The sequence below is a fragment of the Rhagoletis zephyria genome, unplaced genomic scaffold, assembly GCF_001687245.7.
Source record: "Rhagoletis zephyria isolate East Lansing unplaced genomic scaffold, Rhagoletis_zephyria_1.1 Rzeph_scaffold_00393, whole genome shotgun sequence".
Classification (NCBI taxonomy): Eukaryota; Metazoa; Arthropoda; class Insecta; order Diptera; family Tephritidae; genus Rhagoletis; species Rhagoletis zephyria.
Genome location: NW_016157477.1, coordinates 65,168 through 86,818, shown reverse-complemented (window position 1 = coordinate 86,818; position 21,651 = coordinate 65,168). Strand labels below are relative to the sequence as shown.

At 34.8% G+C, this 21,651-nt stretch overlaps 1 protein-coding gene across 7 annotated transcripts in view; it reads left to right on the top strand.

Moving 5' to 3' along the window:
• LOC108359435 (membrane-associated guanylate kinase, WW and PDZ domain-containing protein 1-like) overlaps positions 1 to 21,651 on the top strand; it is an 87,858-nt gene that overhangs the window by 59,273 nt on the left and 6,934 nt on the right. For 6 of the 7 annotated variants that reach the window (XM_017611299.1, XM_017611300.1, XM_017611301.1 and 3 more), the window contains exons 3-4: positions 20,394 to 20,565; positions 20,647 to 21,388. In XM_017611299.1, the coding sequence (XP_017466788.1) occupies positions 20,394 to 20,565; positions 20,647 to 21,388 (914 nt within the window). The remainder of the gene's footprint in view (positions 1 to 20,393; positions 20,566 to 20,646; positions 21,389 to 21,651) is intronic. The other variant, XM_017611306.1, reaches the window with a different exon arrangement.

Genomic DNA, 21,651 nt, shown 5'->3' with positions numbered 1-21,651 from the left:
GTTTAATTTCTTAACTACATTTATGAGAGTTGCCATCCGTTTACAAAATTCAATTCAATGTTAATTAAGGAATTAGGTAATTACCCTGACGGAAACAAGTGATTTGTTTTTTTTTTTTAAATCAACTAAACTGAATAAATGTTTCGAATTTTAATACTGTTGTTACCCAAAGAAGCAATGTCTTGGAAGTATGAAAAAGCATTTGTGAAGTGCGGAACGAAAGCGTATACAAACGAAAAACTCACTTTGAAGTTCTTTAAATCAAATGCATTTTAAATTAGTTGGTAATAAAGTTAGTTGCTTATATGAAAAAAAGGTAGAAATCCAACCATTTGTAGTTCGTAAAAAAGTACTTTTTAAATTGCTTTTAAAGTAGTTCCATTTCCGACGGGATAAATATATATGTACATACGTATGTAAATATGTACATTAGGCCGTACCACCTTACAATGATTTTTGATGAGCTTTCCCTGCAAACATTGAGGTTAGTTATCGATTAGATAATGATTGGAGATCTTGCCACGTTCTCCAATCTCAAACGTTAGAGAACGACTCGAAAAACTATCGAGAATCATAGCGATCTCAACAAAAATGGGACATAGTTATCGACTCGAGAAAATATTAATTTTCTAATCGAATTCTAATGTTGATCTCTAATGGGATTCGAATGTGAATTTCAAACTGCTGTTTTGCTTTATTAAATAAAACGCTTTGTTTGCAAAATTTTTTATTAAATGTATTTGCAATAAAATAATAATGAATTATTTCAACTTAAAAATAATTTATGATTCTTTCATTTGGAATATTGCTTATTTACATTTATTTTAATTTGCGTTGTTTCTTTAATCATTCTCGAATCGAATTCTAATGTAGTTCTCTAACTTCGTCATCGACTCGAGAACGATTAGAGAATTACCCTAGTTATCTAATGTAGAAATCCAAATTTCTCTAACGTTAGAGACCGTGTTTGCTTGGTTACAGGATATTTCTGGCTAAGATAGTTGCAAGTCTTTCGTAAGACAATTAAACGGTAGTAGGCAAGATGGCTTGAAAGGTTTTGTTTACAGGGCGATTCTGGCAAAGCTCTTTCAACTCGCCACAGTCTTCCATAAGACAATGGCCAATTCTGGCAACTATCGTGAAAGCTCTTTGCTGTCTCTCGAAAGACTATTTAAAAGATCTGCTAACGAGTAGAGCTTAGCGTTATGCTGTTAGGAATACGTTTTTTTTTAATTAAATCAAATTTAAAAAATATATACATTGACTCAAACAAATGACCATGTCATCGCTGTGCCAACAGCCAACAGTTGTGTGATTTTTGTAAATTTTTTTTATTGCATATTTTATTAACGCTATCTATTGCCCACATTACTGCATTTGCCGTTCTTTTATATATCTTTTGGTTTAGAACTGACCAAAAACAGCTATGTGCCCGCAGTACTAGAAAAACTCTGAAAAAAAAAACGGGTATACGCTTACTTGCTTATAACTGTTTTTGATCGCAGGCGAATCTGATGAGTTTGCTTTGATTTCGATGTAAAAAATAATTATAAACCAACTAAATACATACATACATATGTATGCACATACCACTTACACTACATAGATTCTACTATTTAATTTGATCGCTTGTAATTGGAATTCAACAATTAACAAGGGTAAAAAGTATGGAGGTAGACAGCGTCCACTCTACATTAGAGAATGTATTCGATCCACCGATATATTCACAAATGGACTACATAAGTCGTATGCGAGGCCAGGCGAGGCCATCACATCCTTATATTGTTAATTATTTAGAGTATACAACTTTTTTAAATTATGTGAGTGTTCCTGGTAACTTTACGACTATAAGACCAGGTAAATAACCTGGGGATGCACCGGTAAGCAGTATCAGAGGATTGCTTTATGTAAACGGTGAAGTCAAATTCAAGTTGCGTCATACCGACTGCTGGACATCAATACGAAACGGTGCTATTGTACGATGGTCCAAAAAAATTGATCAATCTAAACACACGTTAAAGAGATATATACTAAAAGATTTCAATTCCTTTTATGATAATCTACCTCGATAAATATTTAGTTTTACACTTTCATGCAATTTACTATGTTATGCAAATTTGCTTAATGTATACAAATGTGAAAGCATTTAAAGGGTGAACACACCAAAACTGCGACACTTTGGGAAGCTTATAACTTACCCAAANGAAAAGATTTCAATTTTTTTATGATAATCTACCTCGATAAATATTTATAGTTTTACACTTTCATGCAATTTACTATGTTATGCAAATTTGCTTAATGTATACAAATGTGAAAGCATTTAAAGGGTGAACACACCAAAACTGCGACACTTTGGGAAGCTTATAACTTACCCAAAACGAATTCAATATTTTGAAATTCAAATACCATAAGCTGACTACATGACCTTAGTTGGACGTAGAAGAAATTTCATTTGAATTTGATTCCTAGTTGAGTTAAAAATGGCAACCGAGTTAGAAACGAGACAAACCATTTTGCACGAGTTTATAAATGATCCAGTCTTAAGTACACGTAAAATTGCTAAAAAATCAAAGATTGCACTATTCGACAGTTTGCAGGGTTTTAATCGGTACAAATAAGGCCTGGCAGTTACGAGAAAACCAGGGAGCGGGGGTTAGCATGGTCAAAGTGATAAAAACAGTGCTCGGAAGGTCCTCAGTGCGTTTTCGCGAAATCCGAAGATTTTGTCGCGTTATGTTGCAAAATCCGTACTCAGATCGCAGTTTTTCGTACAAAAGGTAAAGCGGAAAGGTTCTACAGCTCAAACAGCGCCAGACCGAGGCGCAAAGTAGAATGTTACAGCGAAATCCCGCATTCGGAAGTTGTATGAATTCTAAATTAAAAAATACAGCTGCATTTTATGGACTACGAAACCTACTGCTATAAAAATTCAAAATATATTGCAGGTCAAGATTTTTATACTGGTGCAAGTCGCAAGATGCCCCTGAAAGTTGTAAGCTGAAAATAATCCAAAAATTTCCAAAAAACCACATGGTTTGGCAAGCTATTTGATCCTGTGGCCGTAAGAGCAGCCCTTTTTTCCCATCCGGGACAATGAATGATCAAGTTTATCGGGATGAGTGCCTCAAAAGGCGTATTCTGTCATTTATCAACTGCACTGTTCTAGGCGGACGTGGGAAGCTGCCACTACGCCAAGGACACATTGCCGTGGTATAATGCAAATAACATCAATTTTGTACCTCACGACTGCAATCCACCCAATAGCCCAGAGCCACGTCCTATTGGGGAATATTGGTCAATTGTCAAAGGAATCTTGAAGAAAACAGGTGAAACAGTGAAAAATATTGGAGAGTGCAAAAAAAGTAGTTGTGCGCATCGCGTGAAGTCGATGATGCAGTCGTGCAGAACATGATGGCGCGTGTGCGATGAAAATACCGATCACTTGCATATGGAGCAAATACTAACTAATATTTTAACATTTTAATAACATCTAAACTTCCAAGTTATATAATACAAAAAAAAAAATAATTTCAAAGCCTGCTAGTTTGTTTCTGGTAGTAATTTCTAAGTGTCGCAGTTTTGGTGTGTTCACCCTTTAATAAAAATTCATTATATTTATATTGAAATTATTTCTTGTATATACGAGCTTACATTGGACTATCACCCGTCGAAACTTTGAAAAAGTGCATTGGGTCAAGTTAATACGCTGACCGAAAAAACAATTCGCATCTCTGGCAATTTCATGGTTTGTACAAAATATGTGTCCGTACTCACACTTTGCATTAATTTTTATTACAAAAATCCAATAAAAAGGTTTCTGACCATTTTTAATTACATAAACAGGAGCAATGGGCAGTTAACTAATCGAGTCCTCAACTTATATACATTGCATCTAGTCCTAACGGCAGTATTATGTACAAATTGCATACGATTCCATACCACCAAAAGAAAATTTAAATCGTGTATAAAAACAGCTATGTGCTTTAAAGCGGCGCAAATGTTGATCATGTCATAATTGGTAAAAAAAATTGATTTTTTTTCATAAATCAATAACATATTTTTAGTATAATAGTTTTTTTAATGCGACATTTGCAAAATATTGCCTATTGGCACCAGTAATCAGTTTTTTTGCCCTCCTGAAAAGTTGTTTAAAAACACATTACTGTTTTTGTTGGCGCAGCGAAGATGTGCTGATTTTTTTAAATATTCATAATATTTTTCGAGCTAAATTTTGTTTGTTATTTTTAATAAATAATATAAAAAAAAAACTTTTTAATATACAACGCTTTTATATTTTCAATCTCATAAATTGTTTATAATGACTTTTGCTAAAATTTCAGTTATCAAAACAAATTCTATGGGACTGAGAATTATTATTTTCTACTATTCAGTCCATTTAATAAAGCGTTGTATAATAAAAAGTTTTTTTATATTATTTGTTTTCTACATTTTAGTCTTGTTTGTATAAAATTTTGCAATAGATATTAAAATAATTCAACGATATTAACAGATTGGTGCACACACATGCATATACATATGTATATATGTACATACATACGAGCACCAATTAATTTCATTTAAAGAAATGGGTTGTCGTCCATTTCCGCTGTAGCGTACGTAGCACATAGGGCGACATCTACCTCGTCGGCTGAGAACTTTGCAAAGCAAAGGTTTTATAGCTAAAAATGGTGTCTGGACACACAACATTGCAAGTTGATAAAAGCGTTGTAAAAAATCGTCCAAGCTTTAACCAAAACCATATAAACAACAGTTTCAAAATTTGAGAAAATAAATAAATAAATAAAATCTACAAATTTTCATCAAAATTTCAACTTTTCTCTGAATCTCTAGAACACTTACAGCCGCACTCAGAGTCGTTTAATGATTACTTAAGGTGGCCCTCAGTAACGATTTGAAAAAATTACCTCTCAGAGTCAGTTAATGATTCGTTAACGGCATTTAATGAATATTAAAGTTAAGTAAACAATAACCTTTACTTAACTTTTTAACGAATGATTTTGAAATTCTTTGTTTGTTTTCAATAAATTTTAATTTCGATAACGTTGCTGTAACAAGCAATGGCCCAGTGAGCATACAAGAGATCCGAGTTCAATCCTCGGCAACGATTTTTTTTTAATACATTTTTTTTAAGTTTTATTGCTTAGAAAATTCATATTTTTTATTTTATTTAACGTTTGACAACTTTTTTGATTCATCTTTTTTCTTTTACTTTCAGTTTCTCAAATTTTTATTTTTTCCTGTTTTTTTCATTTCGTTTAGTTTTTAGAAAACTTATTGATAAGCGATAAATATAATAACACTATTAGCACATCTGTCAATTAGTTATTCGAAATACAGAAAAGGGCTTTCAAGATAATTGCCGCAGTCTAAAGACTTTTGTCTCTCGAAAGACTGAGGTGAGTTGAAAGACAGATGCCAGAATTGGCCTGTTATTGGTCTTGTTTGTCTTTTAGCAAAAAATTTGTTTCCTTTTTAAAGCAATATAATCTCTAAATCAAAAGAAAATTATATCAAAAAAGCAAAAAAATTCAATAAAGATAGTTTAAAAAAAAAATAACAAAAAAAAATAAAAAAATAAAAAAGGAAAAAGAAAATTTTCCTGCCTTAGGACTCGAACTCGCATCTCTCGAATGGCACGCCAGTGCTCTGTTCACTCAGCTATTGCGACTGTTGAGGCAGCGCGCGCAAAATGATATAAATACATATTTTTATATTTTATTTCAAACTGAACGAAAAAAGTGAGTGATGCCACAAAAATGAAGGGCCGCAACTGGGGCCATACTTAAATTTTTTATTTCATAATTTTTAACTCTGAGAGGAAACATTTAGGGGATTCACAAGACGTGTTAACGTCGTAAAATTTTAAGCCTATTTTTTTTTTATATATAAAATTACCGTTAAAATGCGTTTAGAGGATTTATAACTACACCGAAATGTTTTTAATTCGATAAAAATATATAATTAGCCCCCCTAAAACCATTTTAACTGTTATTTTACATAAAAAAAATGTTAAGCTTAAGATTTTACGACGGTTAACACGTCTTGTGAATCCCCTAATTAATTAACAAATTTAACGATCATTAGTTAAGTGCCCGTTAGAGCTAATTTAAGGAACGTTTCTGAGTGCGGCTGTTAGGTATGCAGTTTTATAGCCCATACACTTTTAGTCTAATGAAATGCAAGTTTCAAACGTCCAAAAAAATTGCGTTGATGTTTGAGATTTTTTTTGAGACTGCTTTTGGTTTTTTTTTTATATAAACAATTGCAAATTCCAAAAACTGGCGTAGATTTTATGAAATTTTGTTGTTAACAGTCTACCGCATTTTATTTCATAAGAAATTCATGCTTATACGGAAAAAAGTACAAAAATCCGTCACAAAAAAATTCTTAAAAATCAACGGGATTTTTTAGCTGTTTGAGACTTGCACTAGACTAAAATTGTATGGGGTATAAAACTGCGTACCCAAAAGTGTTCTAAAGAATCAGATTAAAAAAAAATTTTAAAATTAGTTGAATTTTCCTAAATTTTACATAAAGTTTGAAGCTCTGATTTATATGCTTTTGGTTAAAGCTTGGACGGTATTTTTATAGAAAAACAACAAAAAAATTTAGCTCAAAAAACATTACGAATAATTAAAAAAACAACACGTGGTCATTTGAGTCTTTGTATATTTTTCTTTCCTTCTTTCTTTCTTAAAGCTTGGAATCCATGTTTTTCATTATTTCTGTTGCTTGAAAAAGCACTTTGCTTTTGCTGCAAACTTTCTTGAAGAAATAAATACACGAGCATTTTTTCTTTAGAGTTGCAAACTGATTTGATATGTATGTATGCATTTAAAATTTTCTTTTCCATTGTGCGTTATTTTATATGAATTTTTCGTTTTTCTTGAGAGCTGGGAACAGCCCTTTTGAAACTGTGATTTATATATTTTTTGGTTAAAGCTGGGACGGTATTTTTACAGCAAAATAACGAAAAAAATTAGCTCAAAAAAAACATTACGAATAATTAAAAAAAACAACATGTAGTCATTTGTTTAAGTCACTGTATATTTTTCTTTTTTAAACAATAAAAACTAATAAATATTAGTTACTCTGACAAGAAAGCCTTACAAAAAGCTGCCTTTGCAACTTTCGGCAGAAAGCCCTTTAAGCCAGTACCAAATAGAGATGTAAGTACATTTAGGTATTTTTTATGCGGATTTGAATCTGTGCGGATCTTTCACACCATTTTTTCGCTGTAACGATTTTGCTTTTTTGCGAATTGTCATTATTTTTTTCAGTGTGAAAGAGACAGAAAGAGTTACAGGTTTTAGATTTGCTTATGTGCAAGAGTTAACGCTTTTTCTATCTTACACGTTTATCACGGTACTTTCTTGTATAAGTTATTATTTTTTTATTTATATGACTAATTTTTTCACCGCGCGTTTTCGTGGTTACCATAATGAAGACCGAATTGTGTGATTGCTTTGGGAAGCAACAACTTTTTTGCATGCGGCATCCTAATGTAGGATACCTACATAAATACAATTGTACACAAGATAATCTTAATTTTCGCAGATACAAACATAATTTTAATCCTACAGTAAAGGTTGCATGAAATTCCAGAAACCGTAATAAGTTTGTTCTTCCTGAATTTATACATATTTGACTTGTGTGACAACAGGTATGCGGCATGAAACTGTTGTCTCATGACTCATGCTATAGCTATTCTAGTAAAGAATGAGCCATGGGCTGGTTTATTTTGAGAATGATGGAAAAAGTTCTTTTCCATATTGCGCAGTAAATATAGAAAAACCTTTTAAAATTTTGACTTTTTAATTTTTTTAACATTTTACCATAGAAAGATCATGCAGAGCCAGATTGGAAATGCCCATATCTAATCTTCCAGGTACATTAGACCATGTCAAAAAAATAAATTAAGTAAAAAAACCGCATTGCGACCCCGGACGCCAACTCAAATTTTAGTAACTGATGTAGTAATGATCCTCCATGAATCTTCCCTCCACGATAACTCTAAGAGGTCGCGCATCGAGCGTTGATACAAACAGGAATAACACGTAAGAAAATGAGTTATTCTCTTTTGAGGTCAATATTATTTTCTACGATCAATCAAAATATCCGAAACTTGTAAAGTTTCAAACTCTATAAAAAGTTAGGAAAATTCAACTAAATTTCATTAAAATTTCAAACGTTTGAATCTGAATCTTTAGTATATTTTTGCCCATAAAATTTTAGTCATATGAAGTGCAAGTTTTAAGCGGCTAAAAAAACGCGACCCTGAAGCAAAAACAAGGAGAAAACGTACAAACACTTGAACACTTGCCCTTTTCGTATTTTTCTCTCTATTGGACTGGAGAGAAAGCAGTGTGGAAAGCATGTATGCTACATTTTTCGTATACAAAATCGAAAATAAAAAAGACTTCGACGATATGACGAAGATTCCTATAATTATTTTTTAATGCAACTGTACATACATTTTCACGTTAATACAACAGTTAACAAGAGAATCTACATATGTATGTATATAAAATTTCCTCGGATTTCTACTCGTCGCACCTGCTTTGGAACAAATTTTCGTAATTTTGTTAGCTCTTAATTTTTAGTGCGTTTTTCATTTTAGCAATTAGCTTTAAAGTCTCCTCGCTCGCCATTGAAAATTAATTTCATATTTTTGTCATTACTAACGCGCTCACAGCAACAGTGACTCGAAACAAATGCATTCCACTTTAAAACCATTGTTGCTTTTATCTGGTAGCCAGTGTTAAGAATTTCAGAAAAAATCATTTGTCGGTCATTCAATACTTTTAGGTGACTTTTTGTGTGTCATTGTTCGATTCAAAATTAAGTTTTAACCTGTTGTGCTGCTGTCGCTGTCGCTGCTTGTGGTAAAAGTGGGTCAGCAGGCTAACAGTCATTCCACCGCAGAAGCTAAGCCGCCACCACCAGTATTGCCGTTTTGATACATATGTATCCAATTGGATACATTTTCGCCTTAAATTTTTAGGGATACTTCGTTTTTTTCCACAGTGTAAACTTGGATACCTTTTCCCATAAGTATTCGTAAGTTGAAGGAATTTTTTTTATTTATGTACGAGCTATTATGACGTTTTTAACAGTTGGTCCAAGTCCAGTCCAAGTAAGAAATTTCCTTTATTCTTGCCACTTTGAAAAATTTATTTTTTAGCTACATAAACTGCATCTAATAACAACAAGTAGTTTGCAAATTTTAAATAGTTTTCAGACCTATAGTAGTTAACTGTAATGCGATAAAATCAACTTTTACATCCTGAGCAACCCTTCTCTTAGCATTCAAAGTAAATTGACAACTAGAGATGGGCACGGGCCGGGATTTTGGCAGGTACCTGCGTAAGCCTGGGGGTACGGGCCGGAATATTTGCTGTCAGCACGAACTCGTGCGTGCATGGGCGTTCAGTAAAATTTCATAAAAGCACGAATAGGCACGAAAAAGCCCGTTGCTAATACTACAAATTTAGATAAGCTTTTGTTTTTATGCAAAAAAAAATAGTACATATTAAAACTCTTTTGATAAGAGAAAAAAATAAAAAATACCTTCCACTTTTTCTACTTCCCAGAAAATATTTTATAAAAATCTTTGATGAAAAAAATTGATTCGCTTAAGTAAATATACATACATAAACACAAAATTAAAATTATGTACATATGTATACACACAATAAAAGTTGGCTCTTTATTTCCGGGCTGGGACGTCTCCCGTCGTGCCGGGCCGGGCTCCACGAAAATTCCTAACGTGCGGGCTCGTGCGTGTTTTTGAAAGTTGATTTTGCACTCGTGCCGGGCCGGGCCTGAAAATTTAGGCCCGTGCCCATCTCTATTGACAACCATGCCGATGACTAATTTTGAAGAATAACTTCACTGTACTAAAAATAACTTATAACTTCTAAATATGTCGTTAAGCGAGAATTCAAACAAGCCGGGAATTGAAATTTTTCTTGAAGGCGGAGTTTACAGGCAAATGCAAGTTTTTCAGAATTTTTTTAATTTCATAGATAGCTCATAATCCACCAGTTTGATTTAAAAACATTGTAACCATAATAGCAGGAAATAACAATTTACTGAACTAAATGTAATAGGTCGAAATTAGTTTAAATTACTATTATGTGTTTTGATAGACTAGGAAACCTTTTTTGCATGTATTATTTGTGGCAATCTAATCGCAGTATTAAACATTGAACATGAGGAAACTTCGGCCCGTCGTTTTAGTCAGTATTTTCCATTCTAAGAAACAGATCTGGGAAACAAAGTCCCGTAATTATAGTCAAAATTAAGTCGACACTTAAGTTAGTTGCAGCTTTTTTGACAGGTATCCCATTGAAAATTATGTCAAAAAGCTGCAATTAACTTTAGAGTCGACTTAATTTCCCATAATTTTCGGGCCTTTGTTTCCCAAAAACGTGTCTAAGTATGGGAAAATACTGACTACATGTTAATAAGTTTGTTAAGGGGCCAAGTTTCTCTTGCATAAATGTACGGTGTAAAAATGTCCGCTCTTTTCGGTGGATACATTTGGATACAATTTTCGATTTTTCATGAATACTATAAAGGCTAAGGTAGTGGCAACACTGGCCATCACTACAAACAATAACCCACTCATCAAGCGTCGAAGTTTTGTTGTTAATGGATGTTGATGCTATTGCGACTGTGACTGCGGCTGCGACTGCTGCTCTCGCCAATATTTTTTGCATCTTTATCTTCCGTCTCTTTATGCACTTGCACAGATTTACCCAGATGGGTATTGCAATTCGCTTCACTTTTTTTTTTGCTTTGATTTGTTATTTTAGTAGTACCCTCCAATTTACGCTTCAGCTGCTTTATTTTAGAAGTGAGTTAGTGGTGTGCTCGCTTGTGCATCACCATCACTTAACATACATAAGTATGTAGATATGTATCTGCACATACATACTTCGCTTGTGGAAAACCATTTCGCACTCATGGAATGTCGGGAGTGTTATGAAAATAGTAGTGAGTGCTGTTGACAATATTGCGGACAAAGCGAGCTGCTGATTACCTCCCGGGAAGTAAATCTGGATTGGTGTCATTGTTGAAATTACTTCCACTCATCTGCACCGGAATCAATTAAGTGGAATAGTTTTGTGGTTAAGTGGGAGTATGGGTTTGGCATGTATCTTTTGGTTTTATTCACTTTATTGTCATAAATAGTATTTTGACAGGTTCAAGCATGCGATTTAGCTTACCCAATAAACTAAACCAATACCGATAAAATTCCGCGCTATTATCCGCGTGTATTGTTTTTTATTTCCTTAAGTAGTATTATTAGGGTAATTAACTCGGTTTTTCCAAACAGGTTTCAACCGGGTTTTTGAATACTTTTAGGTTTTTTTAATCTTAATTTTATAGTCGAATAAACCAGTTTTTCATGCAGTTTATTATATACTAGAATCTAGAAAATGTATATCTGAATACTGCAGAAAATTACTTCCCACTGCAAGGAAAACTCGAACGAAAATCTTTCACTGTTGTTTTTGTTGTAGCAGCTTGATAACCTCTGTCTAAATCAGTAAATCGACTACATGTTGTCTTCATTCTAATCTAAAAGCATAGACAGATGGTAGCGTGTGATTGGGCCTTAGCAGTGTGGCTTTAGGCCTGACAAATCCACCATAGACCAGGTATTCACAACACGCCAAATCTTGGAAAAGACCTGCGCAAAAAGGTCTTAGTTTGAAAGTAATTTATAAACTATTTTATTTTCAATGATAACTAGTTGAAATTATCACTATTTTACCTGCAACAAACTCATTTATTTAATATGTCGATGCCCTAGGAAGCAGTAAATTGCATTTTCCTGTATGTATTTTCAACCAGACATGTAAATGTGCTTTCAAACGTTCAGTTTGAATTGTGTGCAAGCACCAAGTCGACTGTCCGACTCTGCATTTAATTTCAACTACTTTAAAATGAATTTGGTTTACACAACTTCAAAGTCAGCATGTTTCTATTGAATACGCTTGCGTTCTGGACTTCACAGATGCTTTTTCATACTTCCAAGATACAAATTGTTTTTTTTGAACATTGCATTTGTTCTAAAGCAGTCTTTCAATTAGTTGATTTAAAAAAAAAATCACTTGTTTCCATTAGGGCTGTAGCTGCCGGGTGCAATCCTCGGTTGGAGCGATTGCGAAATTTTTTATTTTTTTATTTATTTTTTATTTTAATTTTATTTGTATTTACATATTTAACTTTACCTTATTTTATTCTCATTTGCTTTATTTTATATCACATTTTTTATTTTACTATTAGTTAATTTAAATTTTTAGCGTTGAATTTTTTAAAAAGCCAACAACAGCTAACTGAAAGGAAGGTAAAAAAATATCGAACTTATAAAAAAAGAATTAAAACGAAATAAATGAAAATTCAACTGGCCGTGGGACTCGATCCGCATTACTGCCGTCTGTAAGGGTAATATTATTATGCGCATATGTGTGCCAGATTATATGCATAAGCTTTGCCGTCTGCTTTAACTGTTGTACATTGTACAAGTAAGCAAACAAAGCAAGCAAGTTTGGCGTCCGCGTTAGCCGAGTGGTGAGAGCTGCTTCCTACAAGTCCGTAGGTCTCAGGTTCGATCCTTTGTTGGAGCGATTGCAACGTTTTTTTTTTTGCTTTTATTATTTTGTTTAATTTTTTATTTGATGTATATTAGCGTGGGCCGAAAATCCGCTTTTTTAGAATCTCGATTGGTAATAGCAAAAATATCGTTCATTATGCTATAAAAAATATCTGTGTGCAAGTCCATCAAAGTTAAAGCACTAAAAAAAATTTTCTTAGCTAACTTCGATTCTCTACAAAAAAGGTCCATATACCAAATTATGTAGGACTAATACTTTAGAAGATTAGTGCAATTTTAGTAAAAAAATGTATTACTTTATTTATTAATTTTTATTTTTTGGCCATATTAAACTTTGATGGACTTCGACGAGCCTAAGATATTGACCAAAAATTGTCATATTTCACACAGATTGCTTTTAGAGCATAGTGAACAAGATTTTTGCTTTACCAATCAAAATTCTAAAAAAGCGGATTTTCGGCCCCCGCTAATGTATATATGTTATTTTATTTTGTTTTTTTATTTTATTTATCTTATGGGTGGTATTACTACTTGCGAAGTGAATGAATTTGGCGAAACAACTAAAATATGTATTAATAGTGTTCGCTTGTACCTGCTTGTGCAAGTTATTTGCCTCGCGAGCACTCTTGATGCTTTCTCTGTCCTTAATTCGCTTCGTCGAACCGTTCGCTTCGCCAAATTCATTCGCTTCGCAAGTGATAATACCACCCTACTATTAGTAAATTTAAATTTTTTGAGTCTAACTTTATTAAAAAGTCAACAACAAATGATAATAACGTTAAAAAATATAGAATTTATCCATAATTGAATGAATAAAAAAATAAAAAATTCTACTGGACGTGGTACTCGAACCCACAACTTTCCGGCTCGTTAATCCGCATTGTCGCCGTCTGCCAAGGCACGAGTTTGATCAGATCAACTGTGCCGTTAATCCGAATTAACGTTGCCGTCTGTTTATGCTTTAATGGCAGGCTCAGGAAAACGACGAGTTTGGGCAGTTAGATGAGCTGATGTGTGTAGAGGCTATAGTGTCGTCGGGACATCTTATTCAAATTGGACTGAATAGTTTAACCTACCACAATATCCAGTCAAATTATCCCGAGCGTCAGGAAGCAACTCCAGCTCTTCGCCTGCGAAAGGTGGCGTTGGTCTCCGAATTCATTTTACACTCCTTTTTCTGTTTTACTTTTAATACGACTTGGTCTTATTTTCTATTACTTTTTTTCTAAATTAAAGCTAGGCCTATTTTTAGCAGTCATTGTGATTTCCGACTAACAGTTCTTTTCTACAAAGAGGTTGCCGTTTCATCGCTCTCTCCTTACAGCCAGTTTCACCAGATTCATTTAAGTTAGATTTTCGAAATTTTTATTTTCACCAATCCATTTTAATTTGTTTTTAATTTTGATTTGTGACCTATGCTCTTCACTTAAATAAAAATTAAGTCTGAATAACCACACTCAGAGATGTTACACGTTTAATCACCTGACCTGAGGACTGACTTGTATACCAGCCCTGCTATTACAACACAGCGTGCTAAAGCTTTCAAAAGCTCTCTGTACAAATGAAAGCTTTGGCTGGCCTAGTCTGTTTTACAATCACTTTTTACTCACTTAAATAAATAGCTTATTGAAACTGAAAATAATTTAAATGAGAATTAAATAAAAATTTAAATTAAAATTAAAATTAATTTTCACTTAAAAAGTTTGGTGAAACTGGCTGTAGTATTTGTACGTAGAGGGCACTGAGAATGCAACATTTTTCGGAAGAAAGGAAATCGCCATAGATTAAACCGGGTTTCTCCTAACTTAAAAGTGGGGAACTGTTTTTTTTTTAATTGCCATTTTTATAATAACTCGAAACCCTATTTTCGAAAAAGGCGTATAATCGAAAAACCTAGTATTTATGTATGCGCTCGTTTTATAGTGCTCTCTCATTTTACAGTGCACAGAGTTTTCGCTATTCTGCCGTCAGGATTTGATTGCGGCAAGGTTGGGCTTCCCAGGCAAGAATGGGAGAAAACATTTTGTTGGTTGACTCTGCTTGTTTCCCTTATGACTCTATACTTTGAACACCTTCGCGGAGGTTACTGGTCGTGTCGAATACTGTGACAACTGAAATGTTGTAATAGTCTTGTGTTGCGATGCTAATGCTCAGAACAAAATCCTGGGGGATCAGCTTGTTTTTTGGGTTTATCATTCTGAACGTGGACACCAAACCCACTTTTGTTACTTCTAGAAGGCAAGATGTTATTGACCTAATTCTATCCAACCCCCGGATGGGGTTGTCACTTTTTAACTGGTGAGTCCTCAGTGAGAATTCTTTCTCGGACCACAGGTATATTGAATTTCAACTTAGTTAAGATGCCAATACGAAACTTAAGAATAACGAATTGGCTGGTTTTAGGGAGGAGCATCAAAACTAGCTTGTTGTATGAGGCGGTTCAACCCTGTTGAAACAGAACGTTTCCTGAGCCTACCGTTTGTTGAGCTTGATGAGAACGATTGAGGGACAACCCGATTCTAGGCAGGGCTAAGTACCCGCTACAACAGCAACAACGGCCAGAATTGGCAATGTCATCGCTAAGAAAGAATTCGCTTTGGAGATTTTGGTAGACATAAGCATCTTTTAAGCATGAAATAGAATCTGCGCTCGTCGTTACGATTTCGGCAGAAGGGGGTTCAAAATGTCGCGTGTTTCATTGGAGCTGTCTTCAGGGCAGCATGCTTTATCCATTGCATTGGAATTTGTTTCGGAATTGATTTTCTTCTTTTCAAAGTTTTCTTCAAACTAATATCTAATGACGCGCGGGCCTCGACAGATTACGGTGAACAAAATACCTTCTTTGGTAAGACTTGGAGTCTATATCCGAGAGGAATCCTACGCATTTAGCCTCTTTGACAAGGCTATATCCTAGTGGACTAGAACACTTAACAATCAGTGCCGTGTGAAATCTGCTTACTAAACTTAAAATAATGATTGCCATGTGCAAACTGCAACGGGCTTCTCCGTCATCATCATTGTTGGTATTTTTTTACCCCGGATTATCTTCATATCATATAAAATGAATTCTGCAGCCAATAGCTTACATTAGCTTCGCCTAGTCTGCGGTTATGCTTTTAGCCTCCTATTGTAATCTTAAGATTTCCTATGCAGTGTGGCCGTTTTGATCCAAGCGTATCAAAAGTGATACAATTTTCGATAAATTTTGGAGGGACACTTTTTTTTTAAATTTTGATACTTTTCCAATCGTGTTAAAAAAATTCCCGTAGAAGTCGAAATACTGGCCAGAGATGTTTATAATTTCTTCGCGCATAGTGCTAAAAGGGTGGATGAATTTTCCAAGTACTACGTTGGTGTTAAAATCGTAAAATTTTTCGAGTGTCGAACATTCGCTGGTTATCGCTGAATCAAGCTGTTGATCGTTTAAGGCCGGTCTACATATTTAGAATTTTCGCGTTGAATACACACAATAGTGAGCCCCGTTTGACCTTTCTGTTGTCAATATGTATATACCAACTAGATACGGTAATAAGTGTAACCCTAGTCTACTAGATTATTTTATCATTCCTGACAATTTATCAATATTAAAGTTGGATCAACTATCATTTATTTCGGATCACGACATAATTTTCTGCGCGCTTGATCTTAATTTTGGTCACCCCAGGACCACTGGTACTTTTTCGTATAGACACTACCGAAGGTTTGGTACTTTTTGATATAGACAATGTGTGCTGGCATGACTGTTGGTGTCTGGTTAATGTTAATGAACAACTAGAATTTCTTATCAGAAACTTATTGACCCTTTTTAATAAATATGTCCCAATACGACATATTAAAAGCACATCCTCCGTGTCATCCTGGTTTACGGGCTATGTCCGGGCTGCAATCAAGGCTCGCAACAAGGCATTATCTGTATGGAAAAGGCATTCTAACCAAACTAACTGGAGTCTATTCAAAAATAGCAAGAAATAAAGCTACATCGGCTATAAGAGAAGTGTAGGTATTATTCGAAGAACCTTGATTCCTCCCTACCTCCTAACGTGTTGTGGTGTAACCTTAAACGCTTACGAGTATGTGGAAGTGAAGATGTCGAATGCACTATAGACGCAGATACACCCAATAAAGCGTTCATTAGTAGTCCTTTGTGTGATTTCTACCAACAATGTTTTGTCCCCTGTGATCATCTAATTTATTCTGGTAGCACATTTGAGTTCTTAACAGTGTCCGAGTGTGATGTTATTAAAAGTATTTTAAAAATAAAATCAAATTCGTGCGGTCAGGATGGTATACCGTTAAAACTTATTAAAATGGTACTACTACTATTATCAGTACACACATAATTAATCACTGTATAACCACATCGTTATTCCTGATCAGTGGAAGGTGCCTTTAGTGCGCCCTACTGCCAAGAAGAAGGGCGCCGAGACTCCATTAGACTTCCGCCCTGTAAGTATTCTACCAACGTTGTCAAAAGTATTTGAGTCTTTAATGGGGGAACAAATTACCCGTCATGTGCAGGAGAAGAATCTGTTTTATCCGCTTCAGTCTGGCTTTAGGATTTGTCACAGTTGTTCAACGGCTGTGTTAAAAATTCTTGATGACGTTCGTTCTTTTTTCGACAAAGGTTACCTTACGTTACTATGTCTCCTTGACTTCTCCAAAGCCTTTGACACTGTCGACCACCATATCCTTTGTCAAGCTCAAGCATTATTTTGGATTCAGCGAATATTCTCTGAAACTCATGACGAGTTATCTAAAGAACAGATTTCAACGAGTTACAATAGGGAATGAATCCTGACAACCAATTAAACTAGTTTTTCGGTGTACCTCAATTCTATATTATTTGCCCTATTTCTTAATGATATCTTTTCGATGTGTAAATTTGTTAGTATTCATGCTCATGCAGACGATGTCCAGCCTTACTTGTCAAGTTCTNCAACTTATGACGAGTTATCTAAAGAACAGATTTCAACGAGTTACAATAGGGAATGAATCCTCACAACCAATTAAACTAGTTTTTCGGTGTACCTCAATTCTAGGACCTATATTATTTGCCCTATTTCTTAATGATATCTTTTCGATGTGTAAATTTGTTAGTATTCATGCTCATGCAGACGATGTCCAGCCTTACTTGTCAAGTTCTTTCGAAAATGTTAATGATCTCTGTGATAAGATAAATCGGGTTATTTTATCAACACTGCACTGGGCAGAAACCAGCCGTCTTTGCCTTAACCCAAATTAAACGAATGTACTGCCTATCTCTGAAAGAAAGTTGGTTGTAGATAACATTCCATCCCTTTACATAGGTGACAATCCAATTGATTTTGTGAGTAAAATTACTAACCTAGGCTTTGTAATCAACTCGAATTTAACATGTGGTGATCATATAAATATGGTAATAGGTATGGTGTATTGCGCGCTACGTAGTTTAAGACATTCGTCCTTGTTTACCCCGGTTAACGTCAGATGTAAGCTTGCCATTCAATTAATGATACCTGGGCTCGAATCGTCACATACGATATCGTATTACTCGTCACGTAAAAACGCCGTTTTCGGATTATGACATACGTGAGCGTACTCTTTATCCCATTCAGCTTATNAGACATTCGTCCTTGTTTACCCCGGTTAACGTCAGATGTAAGCTTGCCATTCAATTAATGATACCTGGGCTCGAATCGTCACATACGATGTCGTATTACTCGTCACGTAAAAACACCGTTTTCGGATTATGACATACGTGAGCGTACTCTTTATCCCATTCAGCTTATACGGTATCACGTAATTTTCTTTCCTATGGTTTTCGATCCGTGAACGGATGTTACGATTCGAGCCCTGATTTTACGCACTCTGCACTCATCTGCAACAGACTAGACTCACAGTCTGCCCATAAGGTTCAGGTTGTTTTTAATAATATCATTCGGTATGTGCATGGCCTGCGTAAATTTGACCACATATCCCAGTGGAGATTTGATCTGCAGGGCTGTCAAATCCTGTAGCTCGTTTCTGTAACAATTCTCTACCAAGACGAATTGAGATATGAGAATGTCGTATATTCTCTACCAGTAGAGAAATAATCAGTAGGGAAGAGTAACAGAAACGAGCTACTGGACTACATTGAAACCAGAAGCTGTATCTTTCCTTATCGGCTTATGCTAACTAAAACGCCTTCATAACTCTATGAGAAGCTGAGATTTACAAAATCGACCCGTTTATACGATTTAGTTATCCCCAGCTTTAACTCTGTAGCCTCGANTCGTATATTCTCTACCAGTAGAGAAATAATCAGTAGGGAAGAGTTACAGAAACGAGCTACTGGACTACATTGAAACCAGAAGCTGTATCTTTCTTTATCGGCTTATGCTAACTAAAACGCCTTCATAACTCTATGAGAAGCTGAGATTTACAAAATCGACCCGTTTATACGATTTAGTTATCCCCAGCTTTAACTCTGTAGCCTCGACTAGATTGTTTTTTGTGAACACTATACGTACCTGGAACTCGATACCTACTGCCGTAAGGAGTACTATAAACAAAAGCAACTAAAGAACTGTTTTTTATAATTATTTTTATCAACTTATCTGGACTGACCATCTTATTTTATTTTATTTCAAATTATAACTGCTGACGTAGCCTTAAGTATATACATATCTAAGCCTGCATTTTTAATATCAACATAGTAATGTTTTTGTAAATGTATTAACAACCTGAGTTCCACTCTATCTGTTGTACTATAAAATATTCAAAATCTCACTGTACTAATTTTCTTGTTCAATAAATGACAATAAAAATATGGACATGTCCACATATCTACGGCAACACACAAAAAGATGGACATTTATTATACTAGAACCCAGTTGAACTCATACATGTGACACATTTTTGATATTATCATTATACTAGTACCAAGTACAACTCATACGTACTATGTGTACCTTTTTTGCAATTAATAAATGTAAATTTTTTTTGAAAATGGTTTTTCATAAATATTATTGGTTTTATTCAATAATGATACTTTGATACTTTAAATAAAAGAATGTAATATACATATATTGATAAATTTTAAGTATCTTCTTGCTNCCTTTTTTGCAATTAATAAATGTAAATTTTTTTTTGAAAATGGTTTTTCATATATATTATTGGTTTTATTCAATAATGATACTTTGATACTTAAACTAAAAGAATGTAATATACATATATTGATAAATTTTAAGTATCTTCTTGCTACAATTTTTCACAATCCCGAGGGCACACTGTTCCTATGTATTGCAGGGCGAAACCCTTTTTAGTTCTTGCTGGTATGTCCCTGGCCTGAACGAGTTTGAGATTTAGACGCAACTTAATCACTTACCTCAGTGATGTCCTTACGCAGAATTTCTTTTAACCATTCGTCTTCGCATCGGGCCAGGCTATGGCTTGTAATGAAATGCTCAGAGTCGAATCGTTATCGTGGTTGACTAGAATTCGCTATATTACCGAACGGGTTTGACACAGATAAGTGCCTATACAGCCGTTGCTTTTGCAGCAGTGTAGCACATTCTTTGATATAACGCGCGTATCTTTGCAGGGCTTGGGACCATTCGTAAATTTTTTTATTTGTATCTCCTGCTTTGCTATTTTGAATAAAATAATCTCCTGTATCCGAATATGAATTCCGATTTACTCAATCAAGAAGTAAAAACATTCATACCGAAATTTATTTAAAAATTAGAAAACTCCTAAGTTGTTTAACAGTATTGTTATTTAGCTGTCACCGGAATCACCTTTTTTGCAGAAAACTTGTTACAAAATTGCTATAATGGCGGTACTACAAGCGATATTCTTGGGCCAGAAACTGACGATCCTGGTGATGGTTTGGGCCCATTACCACCAAAGTGGGAGACAGCTTACACTGAACGTGGTGAATTATATTTCATCGAGTAAGTTGTCATTTCCTGTTTTGATTATAACAGAATAGTATTCAGTATTAGCGATCATTATACCTCTTCCTTATCTCTTAGTCACAACACTGGCACCTCACATTGGCTCGATCCGCGACTGTCTAAATTCCAGAAGAAGTCGCTTGAAGACTGTGGGGACCATGAACTGCCTTACGGTTGGGAAAAAATCGAAGATTCTCTCTATGGCACTTATTATATAGATCATGTCAATCGACGCACTCAATATGAAAATCCCGTATTGGAAGCTAAACGGCGAGCAGCTGAGCAGAAACAAAAACAGCAAAATCAACCGCCACCGCCAGCGCACACCCATTCACAAAACCAGCAAGTAGCCAGCAAATTACAGCAGTCGCCGCCACCTAACCAGCAGTTGCAACAACGATCGCAAACACCTTCAACTCAATTGCCGTCTTCAAACTTAAATGGTATCAATGCGATTGGTGGTAATGATGTCGATCGGGTCACTACGGTGGGTATCAGTATGATAGATGTAGCGCAACGTGGCATGCAACCACCTCCACCCAATGCGAGTTTACCAACGCCACCAACGGCAATGTTGCCATACAAGTTCACGCGAAATCCCAGCGAGATGCAGGGCGAACGTATCACAGCGTCGCTGATAAAGTCAGCGCGTGGCCTGGGCATTACTATAGTGGGCGGTGATGACGGTGCCGAGGAGTTCCTGCAAATCAAATCAATTGTACCACACGGACCGGCGTGGCTGGACGGCCAGTTGCAAACCGGCGACGTGCTGGTATATGTGAATGATACTTGTGTGCTCGGATTTACTCACCACGAAATGGTGAGTTTGGGTATATAAATATACATAAATTAGGATCAATTTTATTTTATTTAAAATTTTTCATTTTATTCCTCAATTTTTTTATTTTATTTCTTATTTTTTAAATTTTATTATTTTTATTTTATTGCAATTTTTTTATTTTATTCCTAATTTTTATACCCGAGCGCACTTGTGCACAAGGGTATATTAATTTTGTTCACATAACGGTTGTTTGTAACAGCCAAAACGAATCGAGATAGATATAGACAAATGTATACATAAAT